This window comes from Wickerhamomyces ciferrii, contig 00278 (genome assembly GCF_000313485.1).
Source record: "Wickerhamomyces ciferrii WGS project CAIF00000000 data, strain NRRL Y-1031 F-60-10, contig 00278, whole genome shotgun sequence".
Lineage (NCBI taxonomy): Eukaryota > Fungi > Ascomycota > Saccharomycetes > Phaffomycetales > Wickerhamomycetaceae > Hansenula > Hansenula ciferrii.
In genome coordinates this window covers 794-23,389 of record NW_011887462.1, presented here as the reverse complement: position 1 = coordinate 23,389, position 22,596 = coordinate 794, and the positions used below count along the sequence as shown (strand labels likewise).

At 30.6% G+C, this 22,596-nt stretch overlaps 9 protein-coding genes across 9 annotated transcripts; 5 read left to right on the top strand and 4 right to left on the bottom strand.

Annotated features, from left to right (window-relative positions):
- Window positions 1-306: 306 nt before the first annotated feature.
- On the top strand, window positions 307-2,016 carry TRM44 (tRNA (uracil) methyltransferase; the record flags this gene model as incomplete). Its single annotated transcript, XM_011272965.1, has 1 exon — window positions 307-2,016. One exon carries the CDS (start codon window positions 307-309, stop codon window positions 2,014-2,016), a length of 1,710 nt encoding a protein of 569 aa, XP_011271267.1.
- A 245-nt stretch (window positions 2,017-2,261) lies between these two features.
- NOP4 (mRNA-binding ribosome biosynthesis protein NOP4) lies at window positions 2,262-4,415 on the bottom strand (the record flags this gene model as incomplete). The annotated part of the gene is made up of 1 exon (XM_011272964.1): window positions 2,262-4,415. The coding sequence occupies one exon, from the start codon at window positions 4,413-4,415 to the stop codon at window positions 2,262-2,264; it is 2,154 nt and encodes a 717-aa protein (XP_011271266.1).
- Window positions 4,416-4,704: 289 nt separating this feature from the next.
- Window positions 4,705-6,342, top strand: MON1 (guanine nucleotide exchange factor MON1; the record flags this gene model as incomplete). The annotated part of the gene is made up of 1 exon (XM_011272963.1): window positions 4,705-6,342. The coding sequence occupies one exon, from the start codon at window positions 4,705-4,707 to the stop codon at window positions 6,340-6,342; it is 1,638 nt and encodes a 545-aa protein (XP_011271265.1).
- Window positions 6,343-6,531: 189 nt separating this feature from the next.
- On the top strand, window positions 6,532-7,725 carry BN7_6476 (putative target of rapamycin complex 2 subunit BIT2; the record flags this gene model as incomplete). Its single annotated transcript, XM_011272962.1, has 1 exon — window positions 6,532-7,725. The coding sequence occupies one exon, from the start codon at window positions 6,532-6,534 to the stop codon at window positions 7,723-7,725; it is 1,194 nt and encodes a 397-aa protein (XP_011271264.1).
- A 320-nt stretch (window positions 7,726-8,045) lies between these two features.
- MRPL10 (mitochondrial 54S ribosomal protein uL15m) lies at window positions 8,046-8,909 on the top strand (the record flags this gene model as incomplete). The annotated part of the gene is made up of 1 exon (XM_011272961.1): window positions 8,046-8,909. One exon carries the CDS (start codon window positions 8,046-8,048, stop codon window positions 8,907-8,909), a length of 864 nt encoding a protein of 287 aa, XP_011271263.1.
- Window positions 8,910-11,145: 2,236 nt separating this feature from the next.
- BN7_6474 (uncharacterized protein) lies at window positions 11,146-13,791 on the top strand (the record flags this gene model as incomplete). Its single annotated transcript, XM_011272960.1, has 1 exon — window positions 11,146-13,791. One exon carries the CDS (start codon window positions 11,146-11,148, stop codon window positions 13,789-13,791), a length of 2,646 nt encoding a protein of 881 aa, XP_011271262.1.
- Window positions 13,792-15,098: 1,307 nt separating this feature from the next.
- Window positions 15,099-17,493, bottom strand: BN7_6473 (uncharacterized protein; the record flags this gene model as incomplete). The annotated part of the gene is made up of 2 exons (XM_011272959.1): window positions 15,099-17,198; window positions 17,290-17,493. The coding sequence occupies 2 exons, from the start codon at window positions 17,491-17,493 to the stop codon at window positions 15,099-15,101; spliced, it is 2,304 nt and encodes a 767-aa protein (XP_011271261.1).
- A 770-nt stretch (window positions 17,494-18,263) lies between these two features.
- BN7_6472 (60S ribosomal protein eL33) lies at window positions 18,264-18,939 on the bottom strand (the record flags this gene model as incomplete). Its single annotated transcript, XM_011272958.1, has 2 exons — window positions 18,264-18,568; window positions 18,921-18,939. 2 exons carry the CDS (start codon window positions 18,937-18,939, stop codon window positions 18,264-18,266), a joined length of 324 nt encoding a protein of 107 aa, XP_011271260.1.
- Window positions 18,940-20,224: 1,285 nt separating this feature from the next.
- On the bottom strand, window positions 20,225-21,505 carry BN7_6471a (OSBP family protein; the record flags this gene model as incomplete). The annotated part of the gene is made up of 1 exon (XM_011272957.1): window positions 20,225-21,505. The coding sequence occupies one exon, from the start codon at window positions 21,503-21,505 to the stop codon at window positions 20,225-20,227; it is 1,281 nt and encodes a 426-aa protein (XP_011271259.1).
- Window positions 21,506-22,596: the final 1,091 nt, after the last annotated feature.

The window sequence follows — 22,596 nt, the reverse complement described above, 5'->3', positions numbered from 1 at the left end:
ACACAAAAGAACCAAAACAATTGGAAGTCTGCTTAATTTTGATTCAAAACTTGTTCCTTTCGTTTTAAAATCAGCACTGCTTTTCCAAAAAAATAATATATACGCGAATTTATAAGATGTTACGTAACCAGAAAAAAAATATAGTGAAAAATCGCAGTTTATTATGATTAAAACCGTTACAATGAAAATGATTCATTCAAAAGTGATTTGATCGATTTAAGAGCTATTTGAGAAGGGATAGTCGCTAGTTGATTTGCTGAGTTCAAGTGGAAGTGTAACATCTATAATAAAGCTGCATTTAAAACAATGTCAGACGCTAAATCAGAGACGAAAAAGGTGCCAGAAGAGCCTAATATCAGAAAAGATCCATCAATATTGGGACCAGAATGGGTTGGTTTATTCCAATCAGATGTTGAGTTCAAAAGTGAACATTTCGAAAATGCCATGAATAATTTGATCAAACAACCAAATATTAATTCCACTGTGATCCTTAGAGCTGATATTCTTTCAGAAAATGTATATGATTACACTCAAGATGAACCACAAGTTACCAAATTCAATAGTGAATTAGCAAACCAAAAACCTGATATACCAACTTCATCACAAGATGAAGTGATACTTACTAAGAATCTTGATGATATAAAACTTCGGAATGTACCATTGGCATTAGATTCAAGACCTAAAGTGGAAATTGTTCGAAGAATTGTTCCAAGAAATCCATTTAAAGATGTTATATTAAACCAAACATGTTTAATAACAGCTTTGAAAACATCAAGTGAAACTGAATATGATTCAACATTGGTCGTTTATGATCCTCATATATCATCTTGGGAAGATTGTCCCTTTTATTTACCAGAAGTTCAAGCAGTTGGTATTTTATATAGACAAAACAAATTATCAATTCATTATTTACCATTTGATTATAATCAAAAATCAAATATTGAAAGTTTTCAAAATTTAGATCCAAGTAATCGTAATATAAGGATTGCTTTTAGATTACTTCAAACTGCTAAAAAACATTCAACAGGTGTTATGCAAGGTTATCAAAAAAGAGTTAAACATGATCAAGTTGTTTCAAAAGTTTCATTTCAAGATCGTTATATTGCATTGAAAAAGAAATATTCTAAAACCTTGGTTGATAATTGGGTTGAATCAACAGATCCAAGAAAACACGTTTTTGAAGATATAGCAATTGCTGCATTCTTGATAGAACTTTGGTCAAATTTATATAAAGATAAAAATGATTTTGAATTTCGTGATCTGGGGTGTGGTAATGGGTTATTAGTTCACATTTTAATCTCAGAAGGTTACAAAGGTATTGGTATAGATGCTAGGGCTAGAAAAAGTTGGAAAATTTATCCTGAAGAAGTTCAAAATAGATTAAAAGAACAAGTTATTATTCCATCAGTATTATTAAGACCACATCCTGCTGTTAGAAATTTAGCACCTCATGTATCTGATAATGGTCGTATATTCCAAGTTCCAATAAATAATGGATCAAAATTCATAAGAGAAGGTGGTATTGATGTTCCAGTTGTTGCTTATTATTCTTCTGCTTCGTTATTAAAATCTTCACAAGTTAATACTGCACAATTCCCAAAAAATACATTTATAATAGGGAACCATTCTGATGAATTAACTTGCTGGATTCCATTATTAGGTTACCCATTCCTTGTTATTCCATGTTGTTCTCATTCATTATCAGGTGCTCGTGTTAGATATCCTTCCAAAAAACCACAAATGAAAAAAGAGAATGATAAATCTTCATTCGGAGCTTCTACATATGCAGCATTAGTTGACCATGTTGAAGATTTAGCAAGAGATGTTGGTTGGAAAGTTGAAAGAGAAATGTTAAGAATTCCAAGTACAAGAAATGCAGCTATTATTGGACATCAAAAAGATAAAGCAAATACAAGAATTAATTCAGTTTATGATATATTGGTATTAGAAGGTGGTGCTGAAGGATGGGTTGAAAATACCATGTCATTAACAAAAAGAGCTCCAAGAAACCATTAGAAAAATTTCAATCGTTGCAAAGTATTAGAAATTTAAATTAATACAACACAGTGCATAAGTTACGTATTGTTGATAGATCTATATATATATAAATCTGTTTATATAATACAAATGAAGTGATGAATATGTAATATTAAAACCAAAACTTTTTAAATGCATTGTAGTAATTGTAAGTAAATTATATAAATGTAATGTATTGTACGCATGAAATAAATAGGTATCTATATTTCTTTTCTATTCTATGATTATTTATGCTTTTGTTGTCTTCTTTTACGTTTCATACCAATCAATTTTTTAGTGTCATCATCTAAACCAGATTTATTTTGATTTTCTTTTGGTCCTTTGTTCATATTACCCTTTTTAGCTGGATTTCTTTTACCTTTTGCTTTATCAGCTTTATACATTTTTTTTTGTGGTTCAAGTCTTTCACGATTTGAATTTGAAGTTTCACCACTAGTTTCCTCTGAACCATCTTCTCTCTTTCTTTTATAACCACCTGCAGTTCTAGCTTGGAAAGTTTTTTCTCTTCTTCTTTTAACAACATTAGCATGTTCAACAGCAAATTCAACAATCAATTGTCTCTTTTTAGCTGGATCAAGTTTAACGTTTTTCTTTTCTTCATCTGTAAGACCTTCTAAGATTTCTTCTTCTGAAACTTTATGAGCATTCAACCATCTTAACCCCATTAATGCAGTTTTATGATCTCTGAATTCCAAGAAACCATAACCTCTACTACGACCTTGATCACCTGAACCTTTAACTTCCATAATAACTTTAGCTTGTCTAACAACACCAAGTTTTTTGGTTCTTTTACTTTCAACTTCACCATCTTCTTCTAATTTAGCCTTTTCTTTAACAGATCTTTGAATTTCTTCTTTACTTAATGGTTGTCTTTTACCATCTTTAACTTCAGTTGCGAAAGCAACAACAGCTTTACGACCAAGTGCTTTCATAGCTTTTGCATTCATAGCTCTTGGTAGATTTCTAATGGCTAATCTTGTAAGTGATAAATGTAATGATGGATTCTTATTTAATTGTTGAACTCTTAATTTATAAGATTTTTCTCTTAATTCTAAATCAATTGGTGTAATAGCAGAAGCTAATTTTGAACTTGTTGTAATTCTACCTTCATTTAATAAATATAAATTACGTCTATCTTTTTCACCAGGAGCTTTACCAAAGTTTTCACTTCTTTTTTGTGCATTTTTTTCAGTTAAAAATGAAGCAGATTCTCTTGAGACTGTTGGCGTTATTGAAAGAATACGACCTTGATAAACATATGCAGGTGAAACATCATCTGAAATTAAGATAGAAGTTGAAGAAGCATCTGGAGCTTCACTTAAACATTTAGTATAAGCATCTTCTTTTCTGAAAGCAACGAAAGCAGTGCCTTTAGCTAAACCAGTTTCCTTATCTATAACTGGTAAGGCATATCTAACAGGACCAAATTGTTCAAAATGTTCTTTCAAAGTATCTTCATCAGCATCATATGGTAAATTACGAACGAATATACTGAATTGATCTTGTCTATTCTTTTGTTCTCTTGGTTTTTCTTCTTTTTCTTCTTCTTCTTCATCGATTTCTTCATCACTATCTAAATCAACATCACTATCATCATCTTCTTCTTCTGCGACATCAGCATCTTCAGAATCCTCATCTTCGATATTTGTAGTTTCTTCACCTTCATCTTCATCATCTTCATCTTTGCTTTCATCATCTTCGTCTTCATCTTCAGATTCTTCTTCATCGGATTCTTCTTCATCTTCATTATCTTGTTTATATGCTTCCCATTTGGATTTTTCAATAGCATAATCAACAGCAACTTCTCTATCAGCAATTTTAAGGCCTTGAGAACCTTTAATGGCATTTTCAGCACTTGAGTTTTTCTTCATAGTAACAAATCCAAACCCACTCATTTTACCACCTTTCTTTCTTGGAATGATAGCATCAGTAACAGCACCATATTTTTGGAAAATTTTCTTTAATTCAGCAGGATCACGAACAGACCAAGGTAAATTACGAATAATCAATCTAGCTCTTCTTTTTTCAATAGCTTCCTTTTCAGGTTTGACATGTGTAACATCTTTATCTTTACGATCTCTTCTTTTAGCGATATCAACTCTTAATAAACGACCTTGAAATTTATTCTTTCTTGATTGTTCCAAAGCAGTTTTGGTATCATCATCTAATGAGAAACTAACAAACCCAAAACCTCTTGAATTTTTTTCATTATCAGTAACTATAATTGCATGTTTAACAGGACAAAATTGTGAAAAAAAATCTGATAATTGTTCTGAAGTAGCATCAAAAGGTATTGAACGAACGAATAAGGTTTTTAAATCCAAATTTTCACCAGCTTTGGCAATGGTACTATTCGTTTCCTTATCAGTGGCACTCATATTTCTTATATATTTTAGCCTTTAATATGGTTTAATTAAATATATTCAAGTATGTGAATGTTATACTAGTATAAAGAATTAAAATAATTTTTTTTATTTACGTTATTACGTCAGCAGATGAGGTTACCCGCGAACTCTGTCTGTCGCGAATTTTGTGCATTTAAAGTGTAATAAGCATCAATTTTGGAAACATAAACAATTCATTTTCCACACATTTCAAAGCATTGTTTGATTGGATTTCCGTTGATTCGCTGCTATTGGTAAAATAGTGATTTTCGGGAACAGAAAGATGGAAGATGATCGTATCTCAATAGACAGTGACTACATTCCAGAGCCTGGTTACAGGCCACAAATGCCCAAAAGACCCCAGAAGAAACCATCTTTATCACAGTTGATGGTGACTCGATCCAAATCACCTTTAAAATTAGCAGAGCTACAAGCACAACCAACTACAGGAGTATCTATGGAAAATGTGGGTCAAGAGGAGAATGAACTGGATACAGATCGCATATACAACACTTTGAATCATTATGGATCATATCATGATTCAAGTAATGATCAATCAACAATAAGGACGACACCAACTTTAACAGTTTATAGTGAAGATGATGATCTTGCTAATACTTTGGGAGAAATCATTAGTCAACGCTCCACGGACTTGAAAGATAATTTTGATCATGAAGAACAACAAGAAAAATTAAAAGGTGCCAAACAATTCTTTATATTATCAGCTGCTGGTAAACCAATTTATTCAATGAGTAGTGATGCAGATCATAATGATGATGATTTTGTAAACTATAATGGTATTATACAGACCATTGTTAGTTCATTTTTGGTTTCAGGCTCAAGCTTAAAATCATTTGTTACAGAAAGTACAAGATTTACATTTTTAAATCAATCACCAATAATACTACTGGCAATTTCCAAGATTGGTGAATCTGAATCTGAATTGATGAATCAATTGGACCTTCTTTATAGTTTCTTATTATCAGCTTTAAGCAAACCACATATTATGAGGTCATTTGAAAATAAAGAAGGTTTTGATCTAAGGAAACATTTAGGACGTGCAGATCTTTCAGGTTTAAATTTATTAACAAAAGAGATTATTGATTTCAATCCAGGATTACTAGTTGGTGCATTACAAAGTATTAAATTAAAAAAATCAATAAGAGATAAATCAAGAAGTATAATGTTGAATAAAAGATCCAAAAATGTACTTTATGGAATGTTGGTTGCCCCTGGTGGGAAATTGATTAATGTCTTGAGACCTAAAAGTCATACATTACATACAACAGATTTACAAATTTTATTTTCTATAGTGTTTAATCAGGCAAAAAACCATTCAGAAGATGAAGAGCTCTGGCTGCCAATATGTTTTTCTAAGTTTAATCCTAATGGATTTTTATATGCATTCGTTAAATTTGTTGATCAAGTTGCACTTATATTAATTAGTGCTGATAGAAATTGTTTTTTCGAGTTGAGTGAAACTTCCAAAAAAATCATTGAAGATTTTAAAAAACATCAAATCATGAAACAAATTAATGAATCATTACATCATGGATTATCTACCATAGATATACCTGCTCCATTAATTTATCATTTCATATACAAATCTAAAAAGCATTTACAATATGTGATGCCAACATCAACAAATGTTACAACATTACAACGATATTACCTAAGATTATATTCAAGCATTGATAGAGATGCTAAAATTAGTGTATCTTTCATAAAATGGGATAATGAAGGGAAAGATTCAAATAGTTCAATAGCTGGACTTGGTTGGGTTTCACCAAATTATGAAGTTTATTTAATCACCGGAAGTATAACGAAAAGAGAAGTTTTGGTGAATAGTGCAAAGAGTATAGTCAATTGGTGTAAGCGATACCAGGAACGATTATTTGTCTGCGAAGGAGCAGTTTTTTAATGAGTGAAATGGATTACGATTTAATAATTTATGTCAAACTTTTTGTAGACGCGTATACAGTGGAAATTCTGATTTTTGTGTCGCGTAACTACAAGTTTTGAAATAAGCGAATGTTATATAACATTTAACCAACAAACTACAATACTTTTATCTTGAAAAGTCAAGAGATAAGAGGATTTCTATGACAGTATGGCTGATGAATACCCAAGCAACAGAAGACGCAGTGCTTCAACTCTGGCAAACAACATCCAGTTCACACATACAAGAAGCGGTGGAGATGAGGAAAGATCGACAAGTAAACCAACATCACCATTTGGATACATGAATAAGAATGGATCATCATCAACTCTGCATTCTATCACTCATACACTGTCCAATGTTGGTTTTAACTCTGTGAATACATCAGTTACAAGTCCGGATCAATCTTCAACTAATAGTATCACTTCGCCAACATCAAGGAAATTTGATAATGCATTAAATAGAGCCAAAATGTTTGCAAGAAATAAGACAAAAGAACTTACAAAGGGAAGGGACCCTGATAGACCACATCATTTCCCACATCATAGTAGGCTGAGGATAAATACTCATCATGGGTTATCATCAAGTGCATCAAATTCTAAAGTTGGTGATTCTGGATCAACATTATATTCATTTGATCCATCTGCAATAATTGATAATGATGGTATGAAACATCTAACATCTGAAACTAATCTGAGGAATTTATCATTTGAAGAAAAAGATCAAATTGCAGATAACTTATGGTCAACAATTACTACAACTACAATTCCATTATTTAGAGCTGAAAAATCTAAATCTTTAAAATTGAAAACTCCCATAGAAGATTTGAATAAAATGGTTGAAGTGTTTTTAAGATTAAGAATTGAAAATAAAACAACTTCAATGTCATTAGTTAGTGAAGTTCAAGAATTTTTCAAAAATGGATTAAGTATTATGGAAAATGAACTGACATTTAATGAATTAACTACTGAAGGTTCATCATTCCATAGATTAGCATTTACATGGGATTATTTCCTTACGAATGTTTATCATTATCTCTTAGCTATATTTCTCCCATTACAATTAGAATTTGAAGGGATAGGAACTGCAGTTAAAAATCCAAAAGAATATTGGAATGATTTCTCAGAATTATCAATGGAATTAACAACTTCAAAATTAATATTATCATCATTTAGAGATTTTGTTGTTATACCATATTTTGATAATGAATTAAGTATCCAAGATGTTCAAGAGTCTGAAAAAAAGAGTTTAATTCAATGTTTTGGTATATTACAATCTATTAAATCTTCAAATTATAATCAAAGAATTATTGAACATCTGTCCTCCATTTTACAACAAAACCTGGGTCAGTTGAAGAATGCTTGACCTCATGCATAGCTGGTGTATGACTATGTATATCGCTTTTTAATGAATTCATGACTTTTATTTTAATCAATTTGTAAGGAAACTAATATTTATAACTGTCTTTTACTGGTTTTAGTTCTTTTACTCATATATTTGTTACGCACCACATACACGTTTTTTTTTTTTTTTTCTTTGGTTTTCGCGACTAGTAATTTTTTGGAAAAAGTGAAAAAGTTCAAATCAACGACATATTAATATTGGCTAGCTGTATTGAATATTGAGTTCCAAGCTTAACTTTGTACTTTAATAATTCATCAAGGGAGAGAAAAAGGGGCGTCAATATGTTTCTATTAAAATCATTACTCCCTAGACAATCACAAGCTTCTATACTGGGGTCTATTATTAGTACCCGTTCAGTTTCATTATTATCAAGATTACAACCATCAAATAAATCAACACATACATCTAAGAGAGTTGGTAGAGGTCCATCATCTGGTTATGGTAAAACTTCTGGTAGAGGTCAAAAGGGTCAAAAGGCAAGAGGTAGTGTTAAACCATGGTTTGAAGGTGGTCAAACACCAATTTTTAAATTATTTCCAAAAATTGGATTTAAAAATGTTAAAGCTTTACAATTAAAAGAATTAAATTTAGAAAAAATTGTTCAATTTAAAAAAGATGGTAGATTAAATTTAGAAGAAGGTGAAGTATTAAATATGAGAAAAATGAGACAATTAGGTTTAGTTACTGGTACTTTAAGAGATGGTGTTAAAATTTTAGCAGATGGTAAAGAACGTTTAAATTTTCCATTAAAAATTGAAGCAACAAGAGCAAGTGCAGAAGCTATAAAAGCAATTGAAAATGCAGGAGGTGAATATACAGCAAGATTTTTCACAAAATTAGGATTAAGAGCCCATTTAAATCCTCTTTATTTCTTGCAAACAAGAGGTTACGTTCCATTACCAGGTAGACCAGTTAAAAAGAAAACTATAAGTTATTATAGTAGTCCTGAAAAAAGAGGTTATTTAATTAAAGAAAATGATCCATTATTAGTTGCAATTGAAAATGCTAAAACTGCTAAACCAAAACAAAGAACCGTTAAGAAAACTTTAATGGAAGGTTTATTAAGTGGATCAAAAGATATTAATGTTGCAGCTAAGGGATTTAACAAATCTGGTGTTTTTAAATTATCTGATTTAAAACTATAGATAATGTTTTGTATATTGGAATAATCAACAAACTTGTAAATATTACATAGTACGTCTATCATGGATGGTCAAAAGTAGTAAATTGAAGCGCTTTTAGATATAGCCAAGTTGTTTTCTTAGACACGTACTAGCAGTCTGATACTAATGGTGATCTGATATGATTAAAATTATTCACTACGCTGAGTGATAGTCCATCAAATAATGATTTATTTCTTAGACATGATGACTATCTATAAAGTTTAGTATTGATGAAAACAAACTAAAGAGTTATTCAGGGGTTTCAGTGAAGCATTCAAACATAATCCGCATGTTTCTTCATGTATTTTCTTTGAGTTGAAAGTCAATCGATGCTAAAATTAAGTGATTAGTATCTATATTTCAGATTGGATAGTAAATGAGGTAAGTACTTCTATTATATACTATATGAAGATTAGTCGCGGTCATAGCTAAAGAAGGTTAGTGGATATGGTTCTTTACAGATCAACGTTTTTGCTTGATTTAGAGTAAGCCTAGCTGATCAGAAGCTGTTAATGATAAGATAATATAATGATTCATGAATAACGATAATATTATGATGTTGTTTGATTAGAGAGGTTAGGACGGGGAAGCGTTGATCTAAGATCCAAAGAGTACAAATTTACGAAATGGTTTGTTTGACTTTGTTTGTACTTATCTTCAAGACAAGGGTTCAATTGTTGATTATGTTGTTGTATAGGTCTCAGTGACATCAATGATTTCGATTATATAGTACTTCATGAATGCATCGATATGCCCTGTTGATGGAGCTGTTTTGGACTTGACAAGTATGTACTCTGTCGATTTCTCTTGGAATATTGTGATCCCTAGTGAAGATCTGGAGACTTAACAAGCACTCAATGATCAATGACAAGTTACAACATACCTCTCAGTATAATTAATACGTGAAATCCAGTTCATTATTTGATTCCCAAAACAATTTGATTTCAGATACCCACTGTGCCGCCTTAATTAGTTGAATATAACTCATTTCCCAAATTATGCACACTGTGTAATTTAGTGGCTACAGGAAACCGTTAGTAGACAACTAAACAGAGATAATTCTAGTCTGGACTCTAGAAAGAGATAACCATGAGCCCAATTGACCTTCCCAAGTTATATGAAGAGTAGCAGTGTACAACACTACCTGCTTCTTCAGGCAACTTCAAGTCACTTCAAGTCACTTCAAGTTTCTCACTGGCTTTTCACTGACTTCCAAGGTGATTTCTGTTCGTATTCTTTTGAAAGGTTACATTCTTTGTTTACTTTTCCATGCACATTCCCATCGTTTGAGATTTGAGATCATCTCCCGCCTAGATAGGACACACCCCCAGGCTCCTCCCAGCCTACACCATTCATTTTAGAGCGACCCACAGGCAGAACACAGGCAAACCCACAGGCAGAACACTCCGCCTAGCGCTCGATTCGAAAATCAGATTTGAGAATTTGAATTTTATTTGGGAAATGTAAACAAAAACAAAACAATTCACATTCTCAACTAAAATCTTCACTTCCTTTATATATAACCATCATCACTCAACAAAACAATCCACAACAGCTACCAACACGCTACCATTGTTCCATCCCCCTACCCACCATCGCTACTGCTACCACTACTTCCCTCCAAATTCTATAAGTTCATCTGCTGTTTGCCACTCAAAGAATTCGGTTTGTTATTTCATCCTTGTTTGAAGTGAGTATCATCGTGGATTCATTGGAAAACAAAACAAAAAAACACATTTCCTGGTAAGCTATCACACAGCGCTTACCTTAAAGAATCCATTACATTTGAAGAAAGAACTTCAACTAACCATTTCTCATAGTTATTGTCATTGTTATTGTTATTCCGTGGTTATTAATAGCTTCAAATCTCGCGTTTTGAGATCTTAAACAATATCAAATAGTGTCAAATTTTATCAAACCTACAATCCAACTTTAGTCAATCCTTTTGATAATAACACTTATTAATAACCAATCATTCTCATTAGCTTATATTTATACAATTAGCCCTTGTTTCAACCCAAATCAAGCTTTTCCCATAAAAAAAATCTCCAATAATCGTCAGTTTTTTTTCTACAATTGAAATAAAGATCTACGGCCTAATTTTGGAAATCAGGTACAAGAAAAAGAAGTGTTTTTTCTATTAATCCCTACAATTGATTTGAAACCTCCATAACCATAAAAAAAGATACTCAATAAATAATATATTTTTGAAAGAATAATGGGTGATCCAACTGTGACAACTCGTCGTCAAAGTTTTCAATCAAAATCTACTAAAAAAACTCATAAAGAAATTAGATTTGGTTCTTATGTATTAGGATCAACTTTAGGTGAAGGTGAATTTGGTAAAGTTAAATTAGGTTGGAAAAAAGATGGTTCTCAACCTTCTCAAGTTGCCATCAAATTCATTCGTCGTGATTCTATACCAAGAGGAAGTGAAAGAGAAAGTAAAGTTCATAGAGAAATCAATGCTTTAAAAAGATTATCACATCCAAATATTGTTACTTTAGAAGAAGTCTTACAAAATGATAAATATATTGGTATTGTCTTAGAATATGCTTCTGGTGGTGAATTATTTGATTATATTTTACAACATAGATATCTTAAAGATTCATTAGCTTGCCGATTATTTTCTCAACTGGTTAGTGGTGTACATTATATGCATTCAAAAGGTATAGTTCATAGAGATTTAAAATTAGAAAATTTATTATTAGATAAACATAAAAACATTATAATTACAGATTTTGGTTTTGTTAATAGTTTTGGTCCATATAATGATTTAATGAAAACTTCATGTGGTTCCCCATGTTATGCAGCTCCAGAATTAGTTATTTCAAATGAACCTTATGAATCTAAAAAAGTTGATGTATGGTCTTGTGGTGTTATATTATATGCTATGCTGGCTGGTTATTTACCATTTGATGATGATCCACAAAATCCAGATGGTGATAATATTGCAAGATTATATCAATATATTACAAATACTCATTTAACTTTCCCTGAATATATTGAACCAATGCCTAGAGATTTATTAAGAAGAATTTTAGTACCAAATCCAAAGAAAAGATTAACTTTAAGAGAAGTTAGAGGTCATCAATGGTTAGCTCCTCATGCTCCATTTTTATCAGTTACACCTGCAGAATGGGATAAAAATTATAAAACAAATAATGAATATAATGCAAATATTGTTAAAACTCAACGCAATTTAGCTGTTAAGAATGAAATTAGAAGATATTCATTAATTGATACTACATCTGCTTCATTACAAAATCATAATGTTTCAAATCATTTTTTTTCAAATCCTTTACCTCCTCAAACTTCATCAAATCATGCTATTGCATTACCTTCATCAACTTCATCTACATCTATTAATGAACAATTAAGATTTAGTCCAAAAGGTCATCACAGATCAAGTTCTGTTCAATCTTATAGTTCAGCCTCATTAGCTTTACAAGCTGTTGTTGATGCTGATGAAACTAGACATACACCAATTCCTTCAAATCAACAAGGTCAACAACCTGATATGAAACGCCGTAATTCTGATACAAGAAGACCAAGTGCTCCATTTATTCAAGGTATTCCGAGATCAACTACTCATACTGGTATTCCAACTTTAGGTGATGTTAGAGATACAAGAATTAAAGAAACTATTCAAGAACAAACTCCATTGAATCCATCTTTCAAAACTCCAAATTTTGCTGTTCCAAAAATTCCAAAAACTTCAGATACTTGTCATAATAGTAATGCTAAATTACCGGGTCCTGGTCCAAATGGTAGAAAACCAAGACCAACCTCTTATCATCCAGGTTTATATTCATTAACTGGTAATAATCAACTCTCACCAACCGGATTTGATTCCTCAAATTCACCAGTTATAAGATCAGAATCAACAAATTCAATTTCCTCTTTAACAAATGGTAAAATTAGTCAACCATCAGTTGATCTAAGTTCTGCAGAAGGTGATATTATTAAACCAAAATCTCCAAATATTTTATCATCAAAGAAATTTTCAGTTGATGAATCTGATGAAAATATTTCTGAAAAATTGATTAATCTAAAATCTGATGAAAGTTTTGAAAATAATGAATATAATAATGACAATGATACTAATACCACTAATAATAACAACAATAATAACATTAATGAAAAAGAATCAACATCTAATAATGAAAAAACTGTCAAATCTTCATCTACGGTTAATAGTTCATCTTATAATGATAAAAAGAAAAATAGATATAGTGCTGTTATTGCTGCTGAAATTGTTCTTGATAAAATATTTGGTTCTAGTGGATCAAATGATGATTCTAAAAACAAATTGAATGAATCTTCTGATAATTTACAAAGATCTCAATCTCATACATCAAGTGTTCATTCAAACAATTCAAAACCTTCAAATTTATCAACAAATACTAAAAATACATCAGTTCAAGAATCTCCTGATCAACAATTTAAAAAGCATTCAAATAATTCTAAAACAAGACTCACAAGTGGTTCAAGTTCTGATGTTAATAATTTATCAACTTCAAATAGTAATAGAACCAAAAGATTTAGTTTCTTACAAGGATTTTATGGTAATAATTCAAATGAAAACACAGCACCTTCATCAACTCAATCACAACAAATTCACCAACAACATCAACAACGCCCAAGAATTTCAGAATCAAACTCATCAAATACAACAACTACAACATCAACAAGAAAAGTTTTAGAACCATCGAATGAAATTAATATTCCAAGAAAATCTCAACAAACAAATAGAGAAAATAGAAAATCAACAATTGATTATCCAAATTCTCAAAGAAAAGAACCATCAACTGCTAAAAAGGTTATGGATTTCTTTAAAAGAAGAAGTATGCGTGTCGGTTGAACTTATTTGGAACTTTTCATATTATTTTTTTTGACATTGAACTGTATTCTTTCATTAGCATTATTATTGATTTATTCTGCATCATCATGTTTTTCTCAAATGGTTCTTTTTTTTTCATTCAAGAATTTTCATCAAGAGACAATATATCATCACCCCCATTGGATCACCCCCATTGTATGATTTAGGATCATTTTACACAATGTCAATTTCATCATTACCTACTCAATTATCATTCAATTTCATTTATTTTATATTATATTAAATACCCCAAGTACATTCGTTTTCATGGTGTTTTCAATTTTTCTTGCTTTTTATTCATTTATGCTCGTGTCATTTATTGTGATTTCATTTTGTTTTTTTTTATTATTTACTTAATTTTTAATGTTTGTGTGTATGTGTGTGTGATGGTCTTTTTATAACTTTTTTATTTTTAATATATACTAATGTCATGAGATTTAAAGACATTTTTTTATGAAAAACTAATTATATTAGACGTAAAAATCATCTCACAGATCTACTTTACGAGTTGACGAGGCCTGTAATCGTATAAAAACAGATAGTGCAGTAATTGGTGTGTATTGTTATGAAGGCTATATGCATTTTGTACTGCAGGAGTAATAAATAAGTTTAAATAAATAAGTTAATAAATAAATAATAAATAAATAATGATCATGAATAAACTTAAGATCTGATAGTTCCCAATTCACCACCATTTAAAAGGTTTTTCTAATTTCCAATAAGCATTAGTTTTAAAAGCTTCAGGTGCTTTATCATTAGCAACTTGTTCCCTAAACTTCCCAGTCAATCTGAAATCTCTTTCAATCATTAAGTTTTCCCAGTAGTTTAAAGAATGTCTTGGAGTATGTCCATTATTATCAATTAGTTTAAAATAACCAGCAGCTGTTGGTCCTGCTGTTAATAGCTTTATGGTATATTGTTAATATGAAAAGGTCTTAAGGAGTGGGGTGTGTCGCTTGTTGAAGTTTGAAGTTCACATCGACGAATAGAAAGTATAATGTACTCACCGTTCCCATGATGACATAAGGGAGCACCCCTTCAAATGGAATCATTTTGATTGATAAATCTGATTAAATGAGTATATCAAGATAGAACCATATGTTAATTTGAAAGGTAAACAATTTGTTAAGTTTATTTTTGTATGGGGAATGATTTTAAAGCTGGTATGAGCAGCACTGACAAAGAATTCGCGTGTATATAAGAAGGTTATAAACTCTACTAATAAAACATAAATAAAGATATTAAATTGATTATATAAAGCAATATTAGAGATAGAAAGAACTTGCTAATCAAAGTTCCATTTCAACATCATCACCTTGTGTTCTTGCAAATTCATACAATTGAGAAATGAATTCATAATCTTTACAACCAGCATGAGATGAAGTTTCAGATCCATCAAATGAACAAACACCTCCAGGAGAAACTCTAGTAGATTGATCAAAATTGGAGATATGGACTTTACCATCATAGCAGAACACACTTCTCAGATTCAACTTTCTATGATGAAGTCTAACTTTTTTATGAAGAATATCAATTTGTTTATGTAACAATTTGATCTCTTCCCTTCTCAGTGGTTTAGATGATCTTGCTAATAGGGTTGAGTTGTATCTCAAAACCAAGAATGGACCAAAAATAACTTCAGGATTAAGATTATTTTCATCATCTTCAATCAAAAATTTAGCCATACCAGCTTTTAGGACTTTTGGTGTTGTAATTTCATCATCTTCTAGACATTTTTGATTATACTTATAGATCTTGTCCAAGGCACTTAGCTCATTTGTAAACCCAGACAAACGTTGATTATAAGCATTAAGTTGAGCTTTGGCATGTTCAATATCATTTTTTGCAAACTTTGGTACAATTTTTGGAGTTTCTAATAGATCTTGGAGTGTCCATTGAATTCCTTCAATACCATTCATATTGAAAACTTTAATAACGTTGAAAGACACATTATCTTCATCACATTCAACAAAAGAGCCATCATTGCTTGTAATTAAATTTTTGATTATTATTTCCAAAATGTGACTGTTGGTGCCATTGTATCTCATTTCAATATTTTGACTCTTCAACTTCATCTTGAATTGATTATTAAACATTTTTTTAATACATTCATTACTTGAGACACTTGCAAACATACTAGGACCACCAGCTAAAAATGTTTCCAAATTCTTCTCAGGTATATCATCCATCATTGCTTTCAATAGATTTGATAATGTTTCTTTGGAGTTTTCATCAGATTCCGCATTAATCAAATTGAACCTATTTGGAATACTTGAAACACCAAGATCTGATAATTGAGCAGCCATCATATCAAATAGAATCAAAAGGAGTAACAACTGAAGAGAAATTCCAACATAGTGTGAAGATGATGAGTCACAAACATGAACATCCACTGGGTCATCAATAACCAATGTTTGATCACCAATTGATTCATTTATATCTATAGCATAACTTGCTTTTGAAATATGGTTATAGTTTATACAAACTGTTGTTATCAGGTCTGTGATCATGGAGGCTTTGCTTTTTGAGCATAGGGTATAAAATGTGGTCTGACGGTTAACTGGTGGATATAGATCAACATCTTCGACCTTAACCTGGTTTGGACTTTCAGAGCGTATGGTTTTGGACAACTTGATGTTTTTGACCTCAATTGGAAATTCTTTCAAGACCACCCTCAAATCATCTTTACACTGCAACTCTAAATTGATGTCTGGTTTTCCTCTATACTTGGTTTGCGCCTTTGGACCCAAAAATGTTTTAGTTGTAACATCTAGGTGTCTCATTGTTTGCTCTTTGGCAACAAACTTGAATTTTTTGTCCCCAGTTACCTCAGATAATTTCATAATATGGTTGAAAAACTTTACTGTAGGTTTAAGAAAATTGTCTAAAAATGCTACTTTGGAATCCTCTTCATACGTAGCACCATTTGTATCAGTAAAAAGCGGGTTTTTGTCTATGAACATTCCTAAGAGAAAACCTAGCAGCGTGTGTACTTGATGTTCTGATAGCCCAGAAAGACTTGATTCAATGAAATCTTGGAGACTTTTGAATGGACTTGAATTTTCTAACCAATCAATTTCTTTAGTATTATTGAAACCTACTAATCTGGACAGTTGGTAAAATTTCAGACCATGCGTAGATGGAAGTCCTTTAATTCCTGCAAGATCTGGTGTAACACTTTCATCAGCATTCTTCAACTCATCAATATGTATAATATTCTTCAAACATAAATAAATTTTGTAGATTTTTCTGGTATATGTGTACACCTTTGTTCCTGTTGATGTTTTGACATCATCATAAAGAACCTCACCAGCTTTTTCATAAAAAATATGAGCAGCATTCTTATTGAAAAGTAGTGCTTGGGTTAACTCTTCGAGGACTAAATTATTCTTGTTAGATTAAATGTCAAATTTGGAATTATGGGCCGTTATACATTGTCAATAAAGCTGCTGCACAGCCTAGTATTTGTATAAGCTGTACCACTTTAAAATAGCTCTGGCGAATAGTATACTCACATTTTTCAACTTCATCATCATTTCTAACATCAATTAAGTTTGAACCACCAGCGGTTATAAGAAGACCACTGTTGTTGAGTCTCTCCAAGGGACAATCTATGATGTTGTCGCGGAAATTGCGAATTGCTTCTTCAATGTGATGAGGAAGGGGAGGTGTGTCTTGCTCCATGATTGAGAATAGGTACTAAGTGGTATCAAACAACAACAGTCTCGAACAATAAGACTAACTTAACTCTCTATGAGTAGCAATTTGACTAAAATATTGAGCTACAATCACTTGAGAATATTTGACACAAAAGTCATATGATTATATAAGCAAATTACACTTTAAAGTTAAACGTACATCTGAATTCTCGAGCCTCGAAGCAAATCAGCAGTAATGACATTTATATTAGATGTAATATGATTATATTATGGTCGAATTTTCAATAGCTATATTTCCCTTGGTGTACATCTGGATTTATTCAAACGCGTTATATATTCCATGATAGATCACCAGTATATATATAGAGAGTTAAACAAAAATCAGCATTCAATTTAAATATTTGACATCCCATCCTACTCATTTTCGCGGGCCATATTACATAATCCAGTCAAGTATAAAGACGACGTAACTACTATTACAAATTTATAGAAGATAATTTACTACAAAATTCAAAATATTATACGCAAAAAGTACCCATTCTATTTAAATAACAATAAAATGATTGAATCCTTTTAAAAGTTTTGTTTGGTTTTTGGTTGTTGTGTAAATATGATACGATGGAAAATGATTTGAAATAGAAAAGGATAATAAAATGTAAATGATGATGTTAATTAAAAAACAATAGACTTCGTAAAAAACTTTAGTAACCCAAAAAATATAATATGATAATAACCTAAATTAACTTTATAATAATAATAACACTTTTTTTTTAATTATATATTTGATTAATTAACTTAGATGTTTGATGGGTATAAAAAGATACGGACTGAAGCACCAAAAGTTTTAGCTGGTAAGTTTGATTTGAAGTTAGCCCTAACAACACCTGAGTTACCGTGAGTTCTGGTGATTTTACCCCAGATAACTCTGATTTTTGAACCTCTGATTTCTTTTGAAGCTCTGTAGACGTAAGCAACTCTTTTACCTTGGTAAAATTTAGCGTCTTCTGGAGTAGCAACACCTTCAATTTTAACTAAAGAAACGTTTGGGTTGTTAACACTTTTACTTCTTTGGTATGATAAGTGTTTACCTTTAACGTATACTATAATATAAAAGTTAGTATTTGATCTTTTTGGATTATATGAACATATAAAGAAATGAATATTATATGGATTGTGTATATGGTGAAAATTGGTTAATGGATCTTTTTTACTGCTTGTTCTTCTCAAAAGTCATAGTTTTGATTATTCTTGTAGTGTATTGATTCAGTATTAACATGATTTGATTGATTCTTTATTATTCAGTATTATCTTATATTATATCTTGTATCTTTTCAATATTTCCAATCATTAATATTTAATTATTCAAACAACTATAAGGATTAACACCCCTTCTTTCCAACCATTCACTAATTCACTAATTCATTCTTCATTTGTTCTCTCTGTGTAACATACATCTATGTGATTCAGCCATCTTTGTATTGTATTGATTATTTGATGTTAACTTCAAAAGGATCTTGAACTGAACTTGATGATAGTTGTAGTATTTCACTTTTCACTTTTCTCACAATCCTCACCATGCTCGAAAACAGAAACGACTCTATGAAAAAAATCGAGATTTTGAATCGTGACTGTTACATTCGCGAAAGAGTTGGTTTTTTCAAAAAAATGGTTGGTTTTTATCATCGCGGTGATGTCCAGGTGTTATATACCGCCCTCCCTCACATCACATGATACACAAAACATACCCTAACCTTTGAACCCTAGAATTCTTAATGCCCTAATTTTTCAAAAACTAAAAAATGTTTAAAAATTTGCCCTAAAAACAAAAAAATTACTGTCATTTTTCGTAGTGTGCGTAGTCTGGAAAATTTTTGAAAACTATATAAGGAATCGAATTCCCATCATCTTTATAGACTTTTACCTTTTTAATTTCTTTGTCGACGTACTTCAGTAAGTATTGTACCCATAACTTTGAATACTTTTATAAAAGTTATCAAAGATGGTTAAGAACAAGAAGAAGAAATATCAGAATACTAACACATTTTCCAACAGTAGGATCATTTCTATAGTTTACGTCCCTCTTTGACTCTTCAAACGAGCCACTGAATCCAACTTGGTTGATGAGTTGTATACCTTTGTGCCCTAGAGTGAGAATTTTGATTTAGCTTGTCTATAATCCTTTGCGGTTTAGTCATCTATTTTAATTTTTGCCTTTTTATTTATAACGATATTGTTTTCTTTTGGAAATTATTATTGTTATATAAAGGAGCGATGATCTTGACCCTATTTATGAACTTTTTCGAAAGGGATAAATATGGGTGGGTGCAAATGGCAATCTGACAAGTTTCAACCATATCTTCTTTTCAATTTATTGATAAAGTGTTATCTTTATTTGGAAAAGAAATTTGATTAATATTGGGTTTATCCAAAAGATAATGTACCTGGTACTTAGTCTCTTTGTCTTTGTACATGCTTTGTATCATGTTATTTGACATTCGGTTATATGTACATCCATATTAATGAGTTATTTACTACATTGTAATTTGTTACGCGATTTAAACTAAAACTCCTGTATATAAAAAAAGACTAATTAAATTAACATTGCACACAGCTTCATATATGATTGAAAAAAGAAATATATAAGATCAATAAAAAGACACTTTGTAAAATGTATATATGAAAAAAACTGAATCATATGTCATGATGTTATTAATTTACAATATTATATGGATCAATTGAATGAAGTTGATTTAAAATTAAACTTTATATTCTTCTTCATTATCCCAATTTTCTCTAACAAATCTCCAATGATTATAATCATCACCTTTATCATCTTTTTCACCAACTAAAGTACCACTAACAACATTTTTTCTTGATAAATTAGCTCTTGAAGATAAATTAAATAATGGATCTGAAGTTTCATTAATATTTGATGATAATTCTTTTAAATTAAATTCTTTAAACCATCTTGTTTCCCATTTAATACCTAATTCTTGTTCTTTTTTTCTTAATTCTCTTTGTTCATTTTCAATTAATGATTTTTCTTTATGAATTAAATCAAATTTACTTTGTTTAATAGCTTCAGAAACTTTTAACCAAGCTTTTCTTGATTCTAATTCACCTTGATTTTCAATTGGTTTAACAATTAAATGTTCAGGATTTTTAGCTTGAGCATCATAAAATTCAGTTGAATTTTTAGAATTTGAACTTGAAGAACCTTTATAAATTGTTGATTTACCAGACCATTGACCTTGAATAGTATATAAAGCATTATCTTTATTGGCACTTGAAGCAGAATCTTTGAAAACTCTAGCTTTAAATGAATTTTTTTTACCACTAAAATAACCACGACCACTAAATTCCACAATTGATATATAACCTGAAGAAGATTGTATAATTGTTTTACCTTCTAATTCAACAAATGGAGATGCAACTAATAAACCTTCAATATGTAAAGGAGGTAAAGTAATTAAAAATTCTTCATTTAAATCTTTAAATTTTAAAATTGCATGACCAAATTGTTTAACATTCATTGAAGTTGTTGAAATTGAAGATCTTATACCATTATAACCTTGTAATTCAACATTATTTTGATCATTAAATATAGTATATGCAGTAACAGGAGGATGATGAGAAACTTGTTCAGATAATAATATAGTTTCACCTAATTCATTATTTGAAGTTGAATCATTCCATTTACCTAAAAATAATTCACCTAAAAATGGATTTAATGGTTTTTTTTCAGAACCTAAAGATTCATTTCTTGAACAATATTGAGATCTTAAAGTTGAAATAAACCATTTTGTAACTGCAAGTATTCTTTCAACATATACTTCATCAGGATTGCTGGAATCATCTTTAATAAAATTTGGTGCAATTAATAAATCTGGATGTTCACCCCAAAATTGAGAATATTCAACTAAAGAAGTTGGAGAAAGGATAAAAGGTGGAGCAGTTAATGAAGATAAATCACCATTATAAGAAGCAATTGATTTAAGGAAACTTGTCCATGAAGAAGAAGAAGCAGGATTTGACATTTTTTTAGATTCTTTTATAATTTTTAAATTTTCTTGTTGTTGAGTTGATTGTTTAGCAATTTGATTTGATTGTAGTTCAGGTTGGATTGGTTGTTCTAATGATTGTGATGTTTCTTGTTGAACTTGTTGTTGAACTTCTGGTTGTTGTGGAACGGATGGAATAACAGCGGCTTGAGATGAAGTAGAATTATCAAAATTTGTCACTTCAGATACTTCACTTGTCTGATGTGTATTTGATTGAATTGGAATTGAATTATTTGATTCTTTTACAAATGTTTCTTCACCAATTTTATTTTGGTTTGAATGTTTTGCTTTATTTTTAATCTTGTTAAAGAACTTCAATTTGGCGGTTTTTTTCTAAAATTTCTTTAAATTCTCTCTTTTTTTTTTGCAGTGTGAGCGAACACTTTTTAAAAAATGGCTTATACCGAGTAAATTATTAAATGATGAGAATGGGGTGATAATGTATAATTGATTATATTGTTGTTTAATGAGTTATTTGGTGGGTTTATAATTATTACGAGTGTGTAGAGGGAGTTAAGATTGTGATGAATGAGATTTTTCCCGTGTAAATTGACCTTGTTTAAGGCTCTTTAGGGATTCCTTTTCTTTCCTTGCTACTGATCGCTAACGGTTAATTGATGAATTGCTTGGTGGGAGCCAGGTAGAAGGGAGAAGAGCTAGGGGAAGAGCTAGGCAGAAACTAGACAGGAAGGAACTAGAAGCTACAAAGGAACCACCTAATTGTTTCTTCCTAATATGATGTTATATCGTATAATGTTTAACAATCATTTGTTGTATTCAATACTTCAATTAATTCAATTGTTCAATTATCACTTCCTTTATTTCCATCTCGTTTAAATGATGATGTAATTAATAATAATATTTTAAATTTGCCACTGCTGATGTAATGCATTATGTAATCGGGTGTTCATTCCAGAATCACGTTTTTAGTCAGATGACTTTTGTGGATGGCTATTCTGATTCTAGATTCGTTCTTTTCGTCTTCTGTGTAAACTTTATTTCATTTATATCATAGGCTATACATAAAGTTTAAAGAATTCACAAGTTACACTAGTTATGGAATAGAA